Below are 14485 nucleotides of genomic sequence, written 5' to 3' on the forward strand. Positions count from 1 at the left end.
AACACTGGACAACAACCACAACTACAACAACAATAATAAAACTTGTTCCCTTCATTAGACCAGTATTGAAAGCAGAAACCCAATGCACCACTGTAGGGCTGGGTAACTGAGTGATCCTGCCCAGACAAAGATTAAACCACTGGATTGTTCTGATCATGAATTTAAATGGCCTTGATATTTAATTGTAGTTACTCCTGATTCTGACCCAAATCACGATGATTAAGAGCACGCTAGCACTGCTTCTGTATCAGATCAACACAAACCATCTATTCACTGGTACACCCGATGCCAGAGGAGGCTGGTGGGAGGAGCTATAGGAGGACGGGGTCATTGTAATGGCTCGAATGGAATAATGGGACAGAGTCAAAAATGGTTTCCATATGTTTGATACCGTTCTATTAATTCCAATCCAGCCATTACAATGAGCCCGTCCTTCTATAGCTCCTCCCACCAGCCTCCTCTGACCCCTGCATTATAATAGGACATTCTAACATTCACATACAGTAGCATAGCTAATGGGAGATGGTGAGCCAGCATTCACAAGGGAAACTCCCAATCGATAGCTCTGACTTAAGCAGCAGACAAGGACAAGCCTAGAACTAGAACTAACATCTGTGCTTACTGACAATTTTAAGTGTTGGAACATAATCAAATCAGAAAGCAAAACAAACAAGCACTTAGAATAATGTGTTTCTGTCAATGCTTTTGTGATTATGTGGGACCCTGGATATTGTCCATAAATCTGTATAAAACCTGGCCTGTGTCAACAGACACTAATAAAACGGAATGACATAATAAAAAACGAACAAAACATAAACAACCTTATTCTTTAGAATAACTATAATAAAAAGGAGTACTTAAGTTACTAAATTCAAATATACACAGACATGTTTATATTTACATATATACATTGTTCAAAGAAACACTTTTATGGTAATATGAAGAGTTGTGAAAGGACATCTTTTCCCTTTATATGAATTGTTAAGTTCTGGATCAATTCTTTGAATCAGATGAAATAATAAAATAATGGCTGAAGGAACATTCTACCAAAGCAAATAGTGAAATAATAAAGCATAGGCCTGCAGGAAGTGATAGAGCAAAAGGCATGTTATAGGGATATACACACGGTCTTTAGAAGCATTGACATGTCATGGAAAATATGTTTATGTTTCTAAACTAATGCTGATGTCAGGTGTTATACTGCTTATAGCTTTCCAAAGGTCTTATATATATATATATATATATATATGCACTACCAGTCAAAATATTTACAACACCTACTCATTCAAGAGTTTTTTGTTATCATCAAAATATGAAACAACACATATGGAATCATATAGTAACCAAAAACGTGTTAAACAAATCAAAATATATTTGAGATTCTTCAAATAGCCACCCTTTGCCTTGATGACAGTGGTGCAAACTCTTGGCATTCTCTCAACCAGCTTCACCTAGAATGCTTTTCCAACAGACTTGAAGTAGAAGTTCCCACATATGCTGAGCACTTTTTGGCTTCTTTTCCTTCACTCTGCGGTCCGACTCATCACAAACCATCTCAATTTGTTTGAGGTCATCTGATGCAGCACTCCATCGCTCTCCTTCTGGTCAAATAGCCCTTACACAGCCTGGAATTGTGTTGGGTCATTGTCCTGTTGAAAAACACATGATAGTGTGTTTAAGGCCTAACCAGATGGGATGGTGCTTCGCTGCAGAATGCTGTGGTAGCTATGCTGGTAAAGTGTGCCTTGAATTCTAAAGAAATCACAGACAGTGTCAAGCAAAGCACCCACACACCAGGACACCTCCTCCTCCATGCTTTATGGTGGGAAATACACATGCGGATATCATCCGTTCACCCACATCGAGTCTCACAAAGACAAGACGGTTGGAATCAAAAATCTCCAGTTTGGACTCCAGACCAAAGGACACATTTCCACCGATCTAATGTCCATTGCTCGTGTTTCTTGGCCCAAGCAAGTCTCTTCTTCTTATCGGTGTCATTTAGTAGTTGTTTCTTTGCAGAAATTCAACCATGAAGGCCTGATTCACAGTCTCCTCTGAACAGTTGATGTTGAGATGTGTCTGTTACTTGAACTCTGTGAAGCATTTATTTGGGCTGCAATTCCTGAGGCTGGTAACTCTAATGAACTTATCCTCTGCAGCAGAGGTAACTCTCTGGGTTACCTCTGCTCTGGGTCTTCCATTCCTGTGGCGGTCCTCATGAGAGCCAGTTTCATCATAGCGCTTGATGGTTCTTGAAATGTTCCGTGTTGACTGACCTTCATGTCTTAAAGTAATGATGGACTGCCGTTTCTCTTTGCTTATTTGAGCTGTTCTTGCCATAATATGGACTTGGTCTTTCACCAAATAGGGCTATCTTATGTATACCACCCCTACCTTGTCACAACACAACTGATTGCCTCAAACACATTCAATTCCACAAATTAACTTTTAAGAAGGCACACTTGTTAATTGAAATGCATTCCAGGTGACTACCTCATGAAGCTGGTTGAGAGAATGCCAAGTGTGTGCAAAGCTGTCATCAAGGCAAAGGGTGGCTACTTTGAAGAATCTCAAATATAACATATATTTTGATTTATTTAACCCTTTTTTGGTTACTACATATATGTGTTATTTCATAGTTTTGATGTCATCACTATTATTCTACAATGTAGAAAATAGTAAAAATAAAGAAAAACCCTTGAATGAGTAGATGTTCTAAAACTTTTGACCGGTAGTGTGTGTGTGTGTGTGTGTGTATATATATAAAACCTTTTACATAATTTTACTTATACAAATAACATGATTATACCAAGAGAACAAAGTAAATGCCCACAGTGCGGGTTAAGGCAGATAAGGACTAAATGCACTAGTAGTAATGTAGTAGTGCAACGCCTGCCTCCAATGGCAGTGCTCTCGCCAAAGTCACATGACACACAATCTTCTCAGTGACACAATGTGAAAAAAGGTCTCTCCTTTAAAAGAAGCAACAATTTGTAAACCAAAAAAAAGAAAGGAAAAAATGAAGGTCTCTTTTGGTTACTGAAATGTGAATTTGCAATGTTTTAAGTAAATAAGAAGGCTCCATGTTGCAGACAGAGAATAAAGTCAAATGAAATGCAAAACATGTCTTAAATCTTTACTATTGGTGCTTGTCTTTTTCTATTACATAGAGACATCATCTTTAGTTTGAGAAGTCCCACCTCTAGCCGTGCTCATACGTAATGATCTTTGACATCCTCACTGAAATTGGCAGCGCTGAGGTTTTTACACCGGTTGTCTTTGGGACTGTGCACTGTCCGGTGGGGGGTTTTCACAGGGGCGCTACGCATCGTACAGATCACCCCCCCTTTGCACATCACTCTGTCCTGCACTCCTGCCAATGAGCACTTTTGTGTGGAGCACTTGTCTAGCTTCATCCCTCCCCTCCTCAGCTCCTCTTCCTCCTCTCCCTCAGCCCCGTCACACGTCCGGTCTGGAGGGCTCATGAGTTTCTTGCATTCGTACTGAATGTCTTTGTCTAGGTTGTCTATGCGCTGTGGCAAGATGACCCTCAGCGGCTCCAGAAGGTTATTGACAGTGCTGTCCTCCACTGCAGACTCTCTCTCACGCTCTTTTTTCCTCTTACGGGTCCACCACACACACACCACGATGCAGAAGATCCACAGCACACTGAACACCACGCACAGCACTGGCACCAGGTGGTCTGGAGACAGAAAGACCATACAATTATACTTTACTATCATGTACTGTAATGCTACCAAATCGAAGCACAGTATCAAAACATGCAAAAGTTAAACCAAGTCGAGTCCAGTCACTCACCCACAGACTGGGGCATGACCTGCGTCTCCACTTTGACCTCCACCACAGCCAGCATGACGGTGCTGTTGTGTCGTTTGGACAGGGCACCGATGATGGCACTGGCAGCCTCCTGAATCTGATCACGGTTTCCATCCCGCTCCTGACCATCCTGATCATAAGACTGGAGGAGAGGGAGAGAGTAGGATAAATGGTGAGTCAACACAATAGGTGAGAGAGATTCACTCCTAGATTCACTCCTAGTCCTAACTTCTCACATGCGCCCCTGTAGAGCACAAAACAGGTCTAGTTAATTGCCTAATAAGTGGACCAGAGAGTCCAGGGGGAGCAGAGGGAGATTAGCTGGATGCTGTGCACTTTAATTAGGATGAACAATGGAGAACAGGCCAGCTGTGGCTCCCAGGCCAGCCAGCCAGTCAGTGTGAAGAATGATAAGAGAGTCAGTCAGTCAGCAAGACTCCTCTTTATTCTCTCTGGGAAAGCAGCTGCTCATTCAAACACACACAAACACACACACAGCCCCTCACCCCATTCTGACATCTAACAGCCTCTAGGCTTCAGAGATGACTAAACCAAAATGGTGCCGGAAGTAATGGCAGCAGTTTTACGAGCGCCCAACCAATTGTGCTATTATGTGGGGGTTTTTGGCGTTATTTGTAACTTATTTTGTACATAATGTTTCTGCAACCGTATCTTACGGCAAAAAAGAGCTTCTGGATATCAGGACAGCGATCACTCACCTCTGATTAGACTAAGATTTTTTCTACAACAAGCAGGACATTCCCGTTATTTGCAAGAGGAAGCGAAGCAGGTACAGAGGACAAAGAGCCGAATGCCTCGTGAGAACCCGCAGAAGGCGAGTGGGAAAGCTGCCGTTACCGTCAATACTACTCGCCAACGTGCAATCATTGGACAATAAATTAGACAGGGTACGATCGCAAATATCCTACCAACGGGACATCAAAAACTGTAATATCTTATGTTTCACGGAATCGTGGCTGAATGAAGACATGGATATTCAGTTAGCGGGATATACGCTGCAACAGCAAGATAGAACAGCAGTAAGACGAGGGGGGGGCAGTCTGTGCATATTTGTAAACAACAGCTGTGCACAAAGTCTCGAGATTTTGCTCACCTGTAGTAGAGTATATTGTGATAAATTGCAGGCCACACTACTTGCCTAGAGATTTTCCAGCTATACTTTTCGTGGCTGTTTATTTATCACCACAGACAGATGCTGGCACTAATACCGCACTCAGCCAGCTGTATAAGGAAATAAGCAAACAGGAAACCACTCACCCAGAGACGGCACTCCTAGTGGCCGGACACTTTAATGCAGGGAAACTTAAATCCGTTCTACCAAATTTCTATCAACATGTTAAATGTGCAACCAGAGGGAAAGAAATTCTAGATCACCTGTACTCCACACACAGAGACGCGTACAAGGCTCTCCCTCGCCCTCCATTTGGTAAATCCGACCTCAACTCTATCCACCTGATACATGCTTACAAGCAAAAATTAAAGCAGGAAGCACCAGTGACTCGGCCTATAAAAAAGTGGTCAGATGAAGCAGATGCTAAACTACAGGACTGTTTTGCTATCACAGACTGGAACATGTTCCAGGATTCTTCCGATGGCATTGAGGAGTACACCACATCAGTCATCAGTCATCAGCTTCATCAATAAGTGCATCGAGGATGTCGTCCCCACAGTGACTGTATGTACATACCCCAACCAGAAGCCATGGATTACAGGCAACATTCGCACTGAGCTAAAGGGTAGAGCTGCCTCTTTCAAGGTGCGTGACTAACCCGGAAGCTTACAAGAAATCCTGCTATGCCCTGCGACGAACCATCAAACAGGCAAAGCATCAACACAGCGCTAAGATTGAATCATACTACACCGGCTCCGACGCTCGTCTATGTGGCAGGGTTTGCAAACTATTACAGACTACAAAGGGAAGCACAGCCGCGAGCTGCCCAGTGACACGAGCCTACCAGACGAGCTAAATCACTTCTATGCTCGCTTCAAGGCAAGCAACACTGAGGCATGCATGAGAGCATCAGCTTTTCCGGGTGACTGTGTGATCACGCTCTCCGTAGCCGACATGAGTAAGACCTTTAAACAGGTCAACATACACAAGGCTGCGGGGCCAGACGGATTACCAGGACCTGTGCTCCGGGCATGTGCTCACCAACTGGCAGGTGTCTTCACTGACATTTTCAACATGTCCCTGATTGAGTCTGTAAAACCAACATGTTTCAAGCAGACCACCATAGTCCCCGTGCCCAAGAACACAAAGGCAACCTGCCTCAATGACTACAGACCCGTAGCACTCACGTCCATAGCTATGAAGTGCTTTGAAAGGTTGGTCATGGCTCACAACACCATTATCCCAGAAACCCTAGACCCACTCCAATTTGCATACCGCCCAAACAGATCCACAGATGATTCAATCTCTATTGCACTCTACACAGACCTTTCCCAACTGGACAAAAGGAACACTTACGTGAGAATGCTATTCATTGACTACAGCTCAGCGTTCAACGCCATAGTACCCTCAAAGCTCATTACTAAGCTAAGGATCCTGGGAGTAAATACCTCCCTCTGCAACTGGATCCTGGACTTCCTGACGGGCTGCTCCCAGGTGGTGAGGGTAGGTAGCAACACATCTGCCATGCTGATCCTCAACCCTGGAGCTCCCCACGGGTGCGTGCTCAGTCCCTTCCTGTACTCCCTGTTCACCCACGACTGCATGGCCAGGCACGACTCCAACACCATCATTAAGTTCGCAGACGCCACAACAGTGGTAGGCCTAATCACCGACAACGACGAGACAGCCTATAGGGAGGAGGTCAGAGACCTGGCCGGGTGGTGCCAGAATAACAGCCTATCCCTCAACGTAACCAAGAGGACAGAGCACGCCCCCATTCTCATCGACGGGACTGTAGTGGAGCAGGATGAGAGCTTCAAGTTCCTTGGTGTCCATATCAACAACAACCTTATTTTCCACCATAATTTGCAAATTAATTAATTAAAAATCCTACAATGTGATTTTCTGGATTTTACTTTTTTGCCCCACTGTATATGTATATACTGTACTCTATATCATCTACTGCATCTTTATGTAATACATGTATCACTAGCCACTTTAAAATATGCCACTTTGTTTACATACCCTACATTACTCATCTCATATGTATATACTGTACTCTATACCATCTACTGCATCTTGCCTATGCCTTTCTGTACCATCACTCTTAATGTACATATTCTCTTAATGTACATATTCTTTATCCCTTTTACACTTGTGTGTATAAGGTAGTAGTTGTGGAATTGTTAGGTTAGATTACTCGTTGGTTATTACTGCATTGTTGGAACTAGAAGCATAAGCATTTCGCTACACTCGCATTAACATCTGCTAACCATGTGTATGTGACAAATAAAATTTGATTTGAATACCTTTTTTGCACTATTGGTTAGAGCCTGTAAGTAAGCATTTCACTGTAAGGTCTACTACACCTGTTGTATTCGGCGCACGTGACAAATACACTTTGATTTGATTTGTGGCCTCTTACTGAGAACACACCGTTTCTGGGTCTCCATAAAACCTCTGTACTGATACAGATACATAGAGTCAGCTGGATGGGACTACTCTGCCAAACTCAGATCCAGAACACAAGACTCAAATTAGGCTGAAATAAAACGACATCACGATCATGTTGAGTTTAGACTATTCCATAATGGTCTAACAAAGCACAACTAACATCACTGTAAGCCTTTAGAGGGTCTATTATTAAACTCAGTACTAAGCTATGAGGACATCAGACACAACACCCTCCATTAAGGGCTTAGTGCCGTGTAGAGTCTGATTTCACGTGTCTTACTGGAGAGGAGAGCCTGGGTGGCCACACCAGTCCGAGAGAGAGAGAAACAGTAAGGTGTTCCAAAGTAAAGCTAAATGTCATCCAGATGTTCAGGCGAAGGGCGTTGTGCTTCAAAATGCTCTCCACACTTACAAAGAGGAAAAGAAAAGCTTCCAATTTTACAAGTGTACTCTGGAACCCATTTATAATGACAAATTAAGTATGTGATTTAATAAAGTGAAAGAGAGAACAAAATGGGTCAAGGCCCTCGTGGCTAACTGAAAAAGAAGAGAGAGTGCCTGTTCTGGCGGGTGACAGAGGTGAGGAGGAGGTAAGAGGGGATCATTGGCAGATGGCAACAGTTCATAGTCTTGAGGTGGGGGGCTGAGGTGAGGCACTCACCATGGCAACCTCCACGGCATCACTGTTGGAGTAGGACAGGTCACAGAGAATGAGGAGCGTACGTTCCTTAGCCAGGGTCTGGGTGATGGGAAGGTACCTCAGCTCCAAACAGATGTTCTCCACAATGGTACCCTTTGATCAGCGCACACACACACACACACACACACACACACACACACACACACACACACACACACACACACACACACACACACACACACACACACACACACACACACACACACACACACACACACACACACACACACACACACACACACACACACACACACACACACACACACACACACACACACACTTTAATTCTCTGGCAGAGGATGTGGTCGGAGATTCAGGTCTAGTAAAACTAAGTCAATAATCGTAGAATCGTATATCTTATTTAATGTTAGTCAGGTAATGATGTCGTGCACTCACCTGTGGAACTTTGTCTCTATTGAAGATGAGTGTGATGCGGGCACAGCTGTTGTCCAAATAACCACAGTTGGGTTCACACTGAGTGTGGAGGGCCGGTGGAGGGTCAGGGGTAGAACACACGCCCCACTGGTGGCATGGCGGGGTGAAGCAGGTGAGGAATTTGTGCTCTACACACTCCTGTCCTCTAGGACAGGGGGCAATGCTGTCTGGACCGGAAGCAAATCTATGGAGCAGACAGGGCCGTCGGCCACACTGCACCTACACACACACACATACACAAACAGAGGTCAGAAAGGCAGCTCACACACACACCTTCACTGTGTGTAACAAAACCATGCAAGTCTCACCTTAGAACAGCGCACACTGCCGTTGACACACTGGCAGGTATTACACTCCTCCTCCCATTGACTGCCATGAGGGAACTGCAGGCCGGAGTAACGACAGGCCTTCCCGATCCCTATGACTGCAGAGGGGCGAGAGAGGAGCAGGTTTAGGACTAAGGCAATATCAGGCTCAGTCCTTAGAAACTCTTCCTACCACACATGGGTTCAATGGAAGAAAGTTCCCCTACTCCATGGATACAGTAATTAAGGCATTTTCTCTATTGCTGCAGTGTACTCACACTCTTGGCAGCGAGGCCCAGCCCAGCCCAGGGGACACACACAGCGGAAGCTGTTGATCTCATCCACACAGGTAGAACCATAGGCACAGGGAGACGTCTGGCACTCATCTATGTCTGATGGGGAAACGAGAACATTACTACACACATATCTCTAGTCTACTGCAAGGCACCTAGCTATAATATCATCACAACAGGGTAGGGGCTGGTTGGTTCTCATATCTGGCATCCCCACGTGAAAAATAGACCCTCTCTGAAAAGGGGAAAAGGATAGAGGATTGTGTCTGAGAATGTCAGACTGAACTGACCTGTTTGCAGAATACAGCTGACCTGTCCTCACAAGAGAGGTTGGAGGTTAAGATAGGCTTCCTAATCAGTCCCTCACAAACAATCAGCTCAAAATTCCACCGTCTCCTTTCACCCCTGAACCCTCCAATCTGACCCCACCACACCCCTCTGGTTCCCAGGGACTCACTGATCCGGCAGTCTGGTCCGGCGAATCCCGGGGCACACTCACAGCGGAACCAGTTCACACCATCCACACAGACACCACTGTTATAGCTGGAGGAAGGAAACAGAACCACACATCAATACATCAGGCCATACCATTGGCACACATTGGCACACGTGCAGCAGCATACAAAAGACTGAAGACTCAGACTACAAAGAGAAGAAAGCCTTCACAATCTCAGGTCTCGATCCCAGCAGCAGAATCCCAAGGTAGGAGACTAGAGACAGAGACTGTGGTCACTAAAGCTGATCCCTTATCAATGTCCATCTTCAGATGCAAATCCCAAAATGACCCCATACTGTGCTGGCCCTATATGCTGCTATCCCCCCCCCCCCCCCATTGCCTACACCACCCCATGCTCAGGGGTAAGTAGTGAAGAATTGGGTGAGGGGCGTCCCCCCACCCACTGTGCTCATCCTCCTGTCAGTCTTTGTGGTGGCGGGAGCCTTTGTCCACTCAGTCCCTCTGATCTAATGGATCCTGGAATACCCAGCTGTCAGGCCCTGCACTGTTCTGAAGAGGTGTCAGGGATACACACACTTCCCCTTTCACACATACACCTCCACGGAACAAACTTTAACAGGAAATCTCTAAGCGTTAAATTAAATTTGCGAGATGAGCGGTGTGTGGGAGTCATTTGTTCCTGTTTTGAAACCAGAACGCTGAGAGATTATGCTCTGATATCAGTGCGTGTGGGTCTGTGAAGAGATGGGATAGCCTTAAAAGATATTACAAGTATTTTGGTTTATTCAATATGTTCAACTTACCAGGGGGTAGGGTTGCAGTCATTAGTATCTGTGAAGAGAGGGGATGACAGAATAAAAATCAGACCTATGTTTTAGTTTATGATTATAACCTGAAAATAATTCAGTAAATTGTGCTTTACTCTGAGCACATGTGGGCCCCTCCCAGCCATCCTTGCAGATGCAGGTGTAGGCATCACCCCCTCCGACACAGGTCCCTCTGTTCTCACATGGGTTAGAGTCACACGTGCTGTTCTTGCCTGACAAGATAAATCAAATAGGATGAGTTTAGAACCTATATTCATGTTTCAGCAACTACAACAAAATTACTCCTATGGAGCGTATATGGACCAGAGATCTATTGGACTTTCCCCTGAATGACATAGCTAAAACCAAGCAGTAATAGATTCTTACCTGTGTTGCAGGTGCTGCCGCCCCACCCTGACAAACAGGTACAGCGAAAGGTGTCCCCGTGGTCAAAGCACGTCCCCCCATTACTACAGGTACTGGAGTCACACTGGCTCTCACGTGAGTGGCAGGTCTTGCCCTTCCAGTTGTCCTGGCATTGACAGTAGAAGTCATTGACCAGGTCCACACAGCGACCTCCGTTCTTACAGGGGTTCCTACTGCACTCATTCACATCTGGAACACCACCACCATCAGTTAGAGAAACACACACACCATGGAGAGATGGAGTAAAAACACCCAGGGACACACACACACACATACCCATGACACACAGCATGCCCTCCCAGCCGTCAGGGCAAAAGCACTGGAAAGAGCTGATCCCGTCGATGCAAGTTCCTCCGTTCTTACAGGGAGATGACACACAGTCGTTTACATCTGGGAGGGAGAGGGGAGAGACTATGAATGAGGATGGGAATGATGAGGAAGACAATAATGAGACTGATGAAATCAGTGGTGTGTTACAGTAAGGAATGGGATGTTTAGTCTCATGGTATGATGATGGTGATGATTATGATGTGTGATGATGATGGTGTGTGTGTCTACTCACTCTCGTGACAGTATGTTCCAGTGAAGCCCGGTTCACAGGAACAGGTGAAGTTCCCAGCAGGTTGGCTGATGCAGCGTCCGTGGGGGCCGCACACATTGGACGAGATGTACCACACCCCTTCCTGTGTGTCGTTGGTGGCCACAGCGACAGTACAACTGTCAATCACTGGGATCAAAACAGAAGGAACAACAAGAGACTGTTAGTGAGATACACCTGAGAGGATTGGGTTGAAATGAGGGTTGATCTTGAGGTTGACCTGAGGAATAAGCATCTTAAGATCAGGTTTCAGTTTAGGCTAGAAAGATTACTGCCTGGTTAGTACTTTTACAGGGGTTTGAATTATTTTAGTTGAGATGACATCAATATGTTTATAGATTGGTTTGTACCTTCACAGGGATTGGTCTTGCAGTGGTCCTTGAGCTCAGAGCAGGTCTTGCCCTCATAGTCATCAGGACAGGCACAGTAGAAGTCTTCCATCAGACTGTGGCACTGGGCCTTGTTCTGGCAAGGGTTAGGGCTGCACGGGTTACTCTGCACCTACGAATGCACAGATGGAAAGATGAGTGGATGAATGGATGGATAAATAGATCATTGTTATGTATAAAAGACAAGATCAGATTTGTCAAAGGTCTGGACTGGACCATAGCTCACCTCACAGGTAGTGCCAGTGTATCCATGTGGGCACTCACACATGAAGCCGTCCAGCAGGGTGTGGCACCTGCCCCCGTTTCTACACGGGCCGCTGACACAGCTGTTCCTCTGGACCTCACAGTGCCGGCCCACAAACCCCGGTGAGCAGGCACACACGTAGCCTCTACGCCCCTCCTGTACAAAGCGTAAGGGAACAAGTTGTCACTCAGAGGCTCCTGTACCCAGAATAATGCTAACCATAGATGTAATATGAAAGGAGGGCATCAAACATGGTGGCTAGATTGCCTTATTGAATACAATTTCCTACCTTGCAAGTCGCTCCATTCTGACACAGTCCATGGCAGCTGTTGACATCTGCAGAGTGTAAAAGAGAGAACTTACTAATACAGGTCTACAGATAGGACAGGGGAACATGCAGGTGTTGCATGCATGTGATACACAAACAAAACATAGAATGTGAAACTTGATTAATGCTTAATGCTTCAAAGAAACTCAAAATAAGATTTTTCTCAAGGTGCAGGAAGACATGAGGCTGTTGGTTAGTGCATGCCGTGAAAGCCAGTGAGGTCAACTACACAACCGTCAACGATATCTACAGGATGTGCTTCTCATAGTAATGTAAAAACACTATCCATGGATCTCGATAAGTATTTGGGCCATAATAAAGCAGAAAGCCTGAGATAGGAACAGAACAGTAGGCTAGTGGCCCAGGTAAGTGTCAGAGCTAGCTGCAGGCAAAGGGGACAGAGGCAAATGATTAACGGATACTGACTGATGTCACAGTTCTGGCCGGCCCATCCTCGAAAGCAGGCACAGTGATATCCACCAATCAAGTTTTTGCAAGAGTAAGCATTGAGGCATGGGTTCTCCATACACTCATTAGCGTCTGCGGAGTGAAAACAGAGAGATGAGAGAGATCTAAGAACCAGCCTCCAAGCCCCACCACCAAGCAGATCTCTACAGTGCAAGGCTACACAGAAACTAAAGCCCCTGATAAGAATTCTAACCTTAAACCTGTCTTTAGAAAACTTTCTAAACTCTATTAAATTAAATTAAATTTCTTTGCCATCTTTGCCATCTATTTAGCTGGCTCTGCCTCCTACCCTAAACATTTATTTCAGTTGCCTACCCTATTTCTGAACTGATCTATTCTCTGACATCCAGAGCTTCCCAGAGGTCAGTTCACAAGGCAATGGTCACTAACACCCTCTCCCTGGACAGACCAGAACACAACCGCTTTTCCCCAGAGGTGAGGAGCACCTGTTGGGCTGCGGACATCCGACACCCCTCTCTCAGGTACCGCCCGCTCACTGAAAGGGGAACCACCTGCGCACTGAGAATAGCGGACCACGTAACACAAGACCCGGAGCTTGGGTTCCTCCCTGAGCATGTTTACAGGTTATAAAGTGTTTCCTTTCCTTTGCTACTCCAGGGAGCTAAATAGTGGTTTTGGGGTGAGGCCCTACTCTTGGTGGAGACTAGTATACATACCCCTTTTATCCCAGTCTATAGCCAAAGATAACCCACTGTCAGGCTACATCAGGCCCCAAGGTTAGCAGTTGCCAGGCTAGGTGTTATTTATAGTTTTACTCAAGAAACCTGGCTCAGGTTGCACATAATATCCAGCTTTCTCCGTGGACATGCATGCATCCATTTTAAATTAGTATCCACACCATAGTAATAGGACTGGCTCAACAGGGTGAGACACAAAAAAACAGATACTGGACGAGCACGGAGATTCCTGGCATAAGATCCAACAAGGCGAGATTCAATAACACTTCAAGTCACATCACATCACATTCAATTCAAATCAAACACAATTTAATTTAGCATGCAAATAGTCTCAAGTTATGCTCCCCAGAACATAATATTCATCTTTAGCCATTTGGACATGCTTTGCTCCAGTTTCCCAGGCAGAGACTGTGCCCTCAGAATTCTCTAGTGTGAATGATAAACTACAGACCCCCCGTCATCTCTCCTTCCCAGGCTTACCTATCTGGCAGGTCTTCCCAGCCCACTGTGGGGGGCAGAGGCACTCAAATCCGTTCTCCATGTCGATGCAGGTCCCACCCTGAGTACAGGGGTTAGACGCACACTCGTCCATGTCTGGAACACACACATGATGTAAGGGTTCAGTTTTGTAAAAACATGGGGGCACACACACACCTTGGGAGGGGCGAGATCGTGACTCACTCACCTTTAGCGCAGGTGGGCCCTGACCAGCCTGCAGGACAGTGGCACTCAAACCCAGACGGGATCTCATGGCAGGTGCCCCCGTTGGCACAAGGGTTGGACACACATGAGTGTTCCACTGAAGATAACAGGATGACATGGGGAGACAAATGTGCCACGAGTCAGAGTGACGGATCACATAAATAGCACAACAAAATACACAAGCAAATTATAAACTATTAAACATTGGGT

The 14485-nt window shown here is 45.5% G+C and overlaps 1 protein-coding gene across 3 annotated transcripts in view; it reads right to left on the minus strand.

Annotated features, from left to right (window-relative positions):
• Positions 1–2745: 2745 nt before the first annotated feature.
• The window catches only part of LOC139383362 (protein jagged-2-like), a 32377-nt gene continuing 20637 nt past the window's right edge, over positions 2746–14485 (minus strand). Inside the window, exons 9-26 of one of the 3 annotated variants that reach the window (XM_071127873.1) lie at positions 14259–14372; positions 14054–14167; positions 12834–12947; positions 12369–12415; positions 12062–12235; positions 11797–11947; positions 11411–11575; positions 11125–11238; positions 10810–11037; positions 10539–10655; positions 10420–10447; positions 9617–9702; positions 9145–9258; positions 8870–8985; positions 8523–8780; positions 8088–8219; positions 3823–3982; positions 2746–3706 (exon numbers count right to left, since the gene is read on the minus strand). In XM_071127873.1, the coding sequence (XP_070983974.1) occupies positions 3216–3706; positions 3823–3982; positions 8088–8219; positions 8523–8780; positions 8870–8985; positions 9145–9258; positions 9617–9702; positions 10420–10447; positions 10539–10655; positions 10810–11037; positions 11125–11238; positions 11411–11575; positions 11797–11947; positions 12062–12235; positions 12369–12415; positions 12834–12947; positions 14054–14167; positions 14259–14372 (2723 nt within the window). In that variant the 3' untranslated portion in view covers positions 2746–3215. The remainder of the gene's footprint in view (positions 3707–3822; positions 3983–8087; positions 8220–8522; positions 8781–8869; positions 8986–9144; positions 9259–9616; positions 9703–10419; positions 10448–10538; positions 10656–10809; positions 11038–11124; positions 11239–11410; positions 11576–11796; positions 11948–12061; positions 12236–12368; positions 12416–12833; positions 12948–14053; positions 14168–14258; positions 14373–14485) is intronic. The other 2 variants (XM_071127875.1, XM_071127874.1) reach the window with 2 other exon arrangements.

Source organism: Oncorhynchus clarkii, chromosome 25, assembly GCF_045791955.1.
Source record: "Oncorhynchus clarkii lewisi isolate Uvic-CL-2024 chromosome 25, UVic_Ocla_1.0, whole genome shotgun sequence".
Lineage (NCBI taxonomy): Eukaryota > Metazoa > Chordata > Actinopteri > Salmoniformes > Salmonidae > Oncorhynchus > Oncorhynchus clarkii.